The sequence below is a fragment of the Corvus brachyrhynchos genome, unplaced genomic scaffold (genome assembly GCF_000691975.1).
Source record: "Corvus brachyrhynchos isolate BGI_N302 unplaced genomic scaffold, ASM69197v1 scaffold42, whole genome shotgun sequence".
Taxonomy (NCBI): Eukaryota; Metazoa; Chordata; class Aves; order Passeriformes; family Corvidae; genus Corvus; species Corvus brachyrhynchos.
In genome coordinates, this window is record NW_008237242.1 from 3,519,619 (window position 1) to 3,527,629 (window position 8,011).

The 8,011-nt window shown below is 37.3% G+C and overlaps 1 protein-coding gene across 1 annotated transcript in view; it reads left to right on the forward strand.

Annotated features, from left to right (window-relative positions):
• NNT (nicotinamide nucleotide transhydrogenase) overlaps positions 1 to 7,346 on the forward strand; it is a 46,094-nt gene extending 38,748 nt beyond the window's left edge. The window contains exons 19-21 of the mRNA XM_008630632.2: positions 2,424 to 2,542; positions 3,324 to 3,439; positions 4,576 to 7,346. Coding sequence (XP_008628854.1) covers positions 2,424 to 2,542; positions 3,324 to 3,439; positions 4,576 to 4,725 — 385 coding nt within the window. The 3' untranslated portion in view covers positions 4,726 to 7,346. The remainder of the gene's footprint in view (positions 1 to 2,423; positions 2,543 to 3,323; positions 3,440 to 4,575) is intronic.
• The last annotated feature ends 665 nt before the right edge of the window (positions 7,347 to 8,011 follow it).

An 8,011-nucleotide genomic window follows, 5' to 3' on the forward strand; every position in this document is an offset into this window, starting at 1 on the left:
CTGCTGCTGTTGTGAGTTGGAAGCAAAACTGATGCTTTTATTAGACAAGTTATGAGCCATTAAGGGTTTTAGGTATCTATTTTCCATGTTTACCTGAATTCTGCTTTCTATTGGACAGGCTGATTTCACTCCAGAAGTGTGTAAATGTTACCTTGTGACATTAATTAGAGCCTTAGAGAAGCCATGTTTTTTAATTATTCTTTTTGACATTCTTGCACATCCAATTTCAAGTAGTACTGGCAAGCTACTGTCATATTTGGTTAACAGTCTCGTACAAGCAGACTTTTGGGAGTCACTTCAGTATTTGTCCAAAAAAGCTTTTGTATGAGCAGCTTTCTCAAACTTTGTGAATATGCAGTATGTGGTTTCAAGCAGAGTCTGTCAGAAGTCTCTAACTACTGATGGTTCATGCCATAACTCTTCCTGCATGAAGATAATTTGTTCCTTTCTTTTCTTCTTTCCTTGCCTCTTGCCAGGAATGGTGAAGTCAAAGGTGAAATTCATTCTCTTGGCAGCTTAAATTTTGGCTTTCCAGCCCTTGAAATAAGATTGTATGTGTATATAGTACTTAATAGAAACCTCACGAGTATTTTGTTTTGTGTACTGCCAAAGCAGCTTTGGTCACAAAGGCACTCAAATAATTTTATTAGACACAAAAGAGAATTTTGTTGGAAAATCTGTTTTCACTGCCAGAGGAGTGATGAGTTTTCTCAAGGGTACTTCAGAATAAGAGCTCTCCTACTGTACTTTTAGTGATTGAATTTGGTATACTTAAGGTCTAGCTGCAGTACTACACATGGCTTGTGCTACTGAGTGAGTGGTGTGAAACATAAGCTGTTAGTAATTTATGCTGTATATTTGCTCTCCTTCTGATTCTAGGTATTATCCTTTGCAGCAGGGTCCCAAATGTTTACTAGCTGAATACAATCTATTCCCTTTCTTCTTTAAAAGCATTCCTTTTAAAACTAGCTTTTATCCTACTGTTCAACCTAGAGCTTAAAGTTGTAGTATATCTAGTATTATGTGGATTAATCATATGTCCTTAATTTTGTTGCTGGAGTTCCAATTGTCTCAGTTTTGTATTGTATTAATGTTGCCTTGATGATGGAGTGCTCAGTTGCCCATTTAAGGATGTATTTGTACAGTCTTCAATTACCAAGTGATCTATGTTGATTGGAGTGTGACTTGTGGTCCATCAGTGATGTGTTATCCATTCCCATCGCGGTGGAGTTGAAAATAGAAGTATGTGTCATGGCAAGTTGGTTTATTAGTCTTTCTCTCATTTCTGAAGAAGTCTGAATAACTTTCATTTAATTCCTGACTTACTTGGATTTCTGTTCAGAAACTTCTGTTCCAAAATCCAAGAATTCAAAAATCCTCTTTTTTTCTTGGCTATTTTTCTTCTCTTCCAAAGTATACATAGGCTTCTGAATTAAACATTTATCTTCAGCCCCATACAATGTTCATCTGAGGCACTTCTGGCATGAGTGAGTCAGCATTCTATCTGGTGATAGCTCCAGAAATGGAAAGACAGAAAGTACACAGGACAGTAGACATGGATATGCCTTGCTTGTAAGGGCCAGTAGATGATCAGAAGAGTACCAACATGAAACAGATCTGCTTCTAACCAAATATGTCCTTGGTGGTTGCTGCTAAACCAGTTTACATCTCCATTCTGGCTTTTTCAGGTTTTTACTCTTAAGAGAACTGCATGCATGCTGAGCACCCCAGGTGCCACGCTGTTGGTCTGTCTGAAGTTTTAGTAACTCATGAGCAGTGTATTTTCTCTAAGTTGTTTTTGAGCTGTTCTGAAAACATTTTTTAAAATGTTTATGCTTAAACTGTTACAGTTTCTTAGGTCTCAACCTTTTCACTCCCCCTCCTTTTTTTGTCCTCTTTTCATTTCTTCCTAAGGTCAATCATAAGAAGAAAGTGGCATGTTAACCTAATTCGGCAAGGCATTGTCTTGTGCTTGAAGTAGAGTCCCTGTTAACTTTTCTGTTGGATTGAAGTGTTTCTTCATACAAGTGTTTCTTGTACATACTCTAGAGATACCTGAATCAATAAAGTCATTTGCCAAGGGGTTTTGCTTCAGAAAGGTGGCATGGTCTCTTGCCTTTTTCATGGTGAATTTATTTAGTCTGTGGTGTTTTCAGTGATGTAAGGGACCTGAAAAACATATAAATATGAATGGTAGTTTTACAGTTAAAAGGTTCATTTGTAAAAGCCCAAAAGAATCTGTCACAAGACTTGAAATATGGCACTGCTTGGAAGCTGAACTGTTAAAGTTTAACAGTTCCATTTTATTAATTGCCATTTGTGCTTATACTTAAGAACTTCTCAGCCTTGTAAGTCACAGGTGACAATTTTAATGTATTAAACAAAGTGGTCCAAATTTATTAATGGGATTTTTTCCCTTTTAGGTTTGGTATTCACCCTGTGGCTGGTCGTATGCCTGGTCAGCTGAATGTACTGCTAGCAGAGGCTGGCGTTCCCTATGATATTGTACTGGAAATGGATGAAATCAATGAAGACTTCCCAGGTTAGCATGTGAGCCATAAGTTTCCAGTAGATTGGATGATATATTTGATTTTGTTTTTGCACTGCACAGGGATTTTTAACAATAGAAAGTCAAGAAGTCAAGCCATTCAGTTTTTTTTTATAGAGGACTAGAAGTCTTTTTAGGTGGGAGGGAAGTGGGGAGGAGCTTTTTTTTTTTAATTGCTTGTAGCTGTGAAGTAAATGGCAAATGCTGTATCTTTATTATCTCTGTTACTGCCCTGTCCCCACAGAGGAAAACTATTGTAACTTCTTTAGGTCAGGTATTGTGGATAACTTGACCCTGTCATGTCTTGCAAACCTGTATAGCACTGTACTGGCAACTTCTTGCTTTCTTACATCTTTATTTAAAAGGCAGAAGGTTGCCAGTAAAAGGTTTTTCAGAAGAATATTCAAAAGAAAAGTGAGGCACAAAAAAATTTGAAAGTGATGATAGTATGTGTGTATTCAACCATATTTAAAAATCAAAAGGATTTAAATTTTGTCTGTCAGGGTGGTCTGATGAGTCCCTTGGAATTGGGTTGTGGATGATTGCAGCTTGTTGGAGGTAGCTGGCAGCACATTTGAATTCTCACATATAATTTGCCCAAGAAGTTTGTAAAATACTTGTGTGCATACTGTCTCCATAAATGTTTGTAGAGTACTTAACCATTAGGGGTTCTTCTGCCTAGAAATATCAGATTTTACACAAAAATGTGCATCAGCCTCAGTGGTCAGATTTCAGATAATTTTTCATCAGTGTCATTTTCTTTGTCTTGCTGCAGAAACTGACTTGGTCCTTGTAATTGGTGCAAATGATACAGTTAATTCAGCAGCTCAGGAAGATCCAAACTCTATCATAGCTGGAATGCCGGTTCTTGAGGTCTGGAAGTCAAAACAGGTGAGATTAACAGAGCTGAGTTATCACCTACCTTTAGCAAGATTTTAAAAACATGGTTTATAGGATAAGCTAACAAGATTCTTCCATTATTCTGGTTTCCACAAGAAGCTTTTCTCCAAGTTGTCCAACAAAACAGTCAGTGCTTTGCAAGTGTGATGCACTGTTTGTGATTCTATAATCATCATCAATGGCTTTAGTGAGACTAATTATGACTGCAATAGAAAAGATCAAATAGAGTGCTTCTACTAGGATGTGATTAGAATAAATGCTTACATCTGCAGCCCTGAAACATTTCTGTACAAATACCTGTTCTGTTGAGTTTATAGCTGATGACTTTAATACTGAGGTGGAAATACAAGAATTAATAATATGAGTAAATAAAATAAAAATAATAATTAAAGAACAACAAACACCCCTCAAAACCCCCAAACAATGCATGGCTGAGTCGAATAGAGAGCTTAGACTGTCCAGGTTGAACCAACAGTTTAGTTACCTTAACAGTTTTGCACTGATCTAAAGTACATGTACTTGTGTTTCCTTGATGTGAAATCTTTGATACCTTGTTCTGAATGCAGTGGTGGCTTCAGTTGTTCTGTGGGTTATCCATTCAAGTACTCAGTCATGGGCACATCTGTTTATCAGTAGTGTGTGTAGCTATATATTGCAATTTGAGAAATAAACATGAACATAATTAAGGTAAAGCTTCTCAGTTTCTCTGCTGAAGGTGCCACAGTTAACTAATTTGACATTTAATAGCTAAAACTGGCTGAAAGTTGTTTTGAAGTCCCACGGGCACTTCAAAGTTAGTCTCAAAACCCTTCGATGTTATGGTTATCAGTGCACATCTTGCTTTGACTTTATTACATGGAATAAAGTAAATGCATGTGTAATGTCCACAATCTCTTCATCTGAAATGTAACACTGTATTTAACAACAAAATATTTCTGAAATATCAATATCAATTTATCTGCTATATTAAAGTTTGAAATAGTTTCATAGCAGTGAGCACTCTGTTTTGGTCAGAGATGTCTCTTCCTCTTCCTTCATTTTTGGAGGTTGGTTTTGTGTTATCTTTGTTTGAGGAAGGATAGTAGCTGGGTGTTTTGCTGTTTCAAACATGAACTCTTTGTGTGCAGGTCATTGTAATGAAGAGATCTTTGGGAGTTGGTTATGCAGCGGTGGACAATCCCATCTTCTACAAGCCCAATACTGCCATGCTGTTGGGAGATGCTAAGAAGACTTGCGATGCCCTGCAGGCCAAAGTCAGGGAATCATACCAAAGCTAAATATTGATTTATATTCTGCTCATATTTTTGACTACAGTTTTGTCACAGAGGTCACAGAAAATGAGAGGTGGAGGGACCTCTCACTGTCATAAGGCAGCTGGCTTTTGGAGAAGACTGCGTTGACTCCTAGGAGATGTAGTTCAGTCAGGGGATATAGACTATTATAAAAAGATGGGCAGATTAGCCCTTCAAACTAAATCTCCAATGAGACAATGCATAAAAGAATGAAAATGTTCTTTATAAGGCCAACATTGTACTGTTGCAAGAGGAAATTAATAACTCATAGCCATCTTTAAGTAGTTACTGACTTCCTCCTCCTTACTGTCTGTACTTCTGTCATGGAAATTCACTAAAATATACTGTGCCAAAACTGTATTCAGTCTTATCATCAAAGCTGGTTTTTGGCTGGTATGGACAATGCAACTGTTGATTTCATCAAAACTTAAATTTCAAACAGATGCAAGCAGAAGCAAATCCTTGCATGTCCCTTCAAACTCAGGACATTGTCTAAAATAGATGCTTACATGATTTGAGATCTAAGCATAATGTTCTTTTTCTTTTGGGGATTGTATGGATGCTGTGAATCAGGAACATTTTAGGAAAGTTACTTTTCTTTAAAATACGGTTCCACTTTTTTATGGTGCACACTTACGTTAAATGAAACACAGAATATCAGGCACTTGCCAAGTAATCTTCATGTCTGACAAGGAAATGTACATTTATTTGCATTGCTTAACTATTTTAAGCAGCTGCTAAATTCTCCATCTTTTTCAGTCTGTACCTTTTTAAGTGTCTGAGAAAAAAACATGGTCCAGTTCTGCACAGGCAGAAACCTGATCTGTTCACAGAATTTGGACCACAGTCTTTCAGTTTGTTCACCTAGACTTTTAATTGTACTTACTACTTTAAAACTTAGTGATGCTTTCTTAACTAATATTCTTGTGATGCTGAAAAAAACACTTTTGAACTCCTTCTCTATTCTGCTCTTGTGAGATCCCACCTGGATTGTTGTCTTCAGCTCTAGGGCCCCCAACACAAAAAAGATGTTGACCTGTTGGAACAAGTCCAGAGAAGGCTGCTAAGCTGACCACAGGGCCTGAGCACCTCTCCTGTGAACACAGGCTGAGAGAGCTGGGATTGCTCAGCTGGGAGAAGAGAAGGCGTTGCTGACATCTTATAGCACCTTCCAGTACCTAAAAGGGGCCCACAAGAGAGCTGGAGAGGGACTTTTCACATGGGCATGTCGTGAAAGGACAAGGGAAAATGGCTTCAAAGTGAAGGAGGGCAGGTTTATATTAGATGTTAAGAAATTCTTTACTGTGAGGGTGCTGAGGCACTGCGACAGGTTGCCCAGAGAAGCTGTGGATGCTCCATCCCTGGAAATGCTCATGATCAGGCTGTATGGGGCCCTGAGTAACCTTGTCTAGTGAACGGTTCCCTGCCCATGGGGTTCCAATTGGAACTGGATGATCTTTAAAGTCCCTTACAACCCAAACCATTCTGTGCTTCTACGTTTAAGATGCTGGAGTTCATTAGAATTTCTCTAAATAAATAAGCTATTGTTTGGACAGCACAGAAACATACTAAACATAAAATCCAGTGATTATTTGACTTCTTACTAATTTAATTAAAAGCACTATTTAATTTCCATAAGTCCAGCAAAGTTAAATTATGACATAGATTGCTGTTTTGTTTTTATTATATTAAGTATACTTGAGTGAAATTCAAATATTTGCCTAATAACATGAATTTGTCATATTTCCATAACGTCCACATATATTTCCATAATGATGTAACAACTGTCCATGGTGACAAAGGCCAAACAGAGATAACTGTCCTTGTGTTAGAAGCCATTCATATCTAGAGAAGACAAACTATTATGAAGTAAGTCTTGAAATTAATCCATCTTGGTCAATAGAACAAACTATTTTTTTTATTACACCATGCATAGAGACCTCATATAAAATAAAGTACTTCTTCTTGGCTACCTCTGTTTTTATGTGAAGATCACTTAAAGCACAGATTTTGAATAGGTAGTACATTAAAAAATGTAATGATATACAGCAGATCTATCATTTTTGCAGATCTCTTTTCTATGATTTAACAAAAAAATTATCATGCATTAATATGTTATATTCTGCAGGAAAAGGCTTGTAACTGAATTTTAATTTAGAACATTGTGACAACCATATTTGAATGTAGCATGTATGGCCTCTTGATTTCATTGTGTTCAACCTTTCCTTCAGGTCTGCAAAAAATAGGAGGGAAATGGGAAAAGAGAGAAGACAAAGAAATAATTCTCCATCTCTCTCCCTCCCAGCTAAGCAAAAAAATGGGGGATTTGAAGGCATCTAACATCCTAATGCATTAATTTTTGTCTTGTCAAACTGGCTGCAGTATGCATCATGTCTCTGCTCATAGGTAGCTAATAAAAGATCTAGCTTTTCTTTAAAAAACAGCAAACAAGGGAGGGGGAACACTTTTTCATTTGTACTCAGAAAAAACCCCATACTGTTACTTTGGATCAATAGTAGCAGGGTTCTCTTTAACATGTGCTTTACCATGGAACACTAGCTAATTGCTGAAGTGCTAATAAAAAGTCAGTTATTTTTCTCTGTTGATCACTGTCTTTGTTCTCTCCTGTTGTGTTTCCTGAGTAGTTAACTAGTCCAAGATTACTTTTGCAAGTTAAGAGACTCAAAGTGCCACCAAAGGATGTTGAGATTGAAGGCTGTAGTGAATGGAAATCATGGCAAAATATTATTATTTTTTTTTTTTAGTTGGTTCTTTACATTTTTTCCTTTTAGGTATGACTGTCATCTGACTGTAGGAACTTCACTTAGTTTTTCTAGTAAATGAAGAGGGTTAGACAACTGAGAGTGATTGAACAAGATATGTGTTGCTTTTTTGAGATTAAAGAAGAAAGAAAGCTGTAATAACTGACTGGTCTGAGTAGTTTATTTTCCAGTGGCTGAGGTGTGAGATGAATCCTATCCCTTTGAGCCAGGTGCCATAAAAGCTTGCTTCAGTTGTTACTTGGTTCTACAAGACTGCTGAATTGATTGCTGTGATGGTTACAGTTTCTACCTTCAAAGTGAGTGATAAGTGAATAATTTTAGCCATCTGACAGTCTGTTCAGTAATACCACAAGTCTGACATGCAGCTTTCATGTTTTCCCTCAAGCTTCAGTGAAGCCCAGACTGGAGGTCTCTTCCAGAGGCTGCAGCCTGGTGTTGACTCATGGAGTAACCTGTCTTCCCTCTTGGAGGATCCCACCTGGGGATCA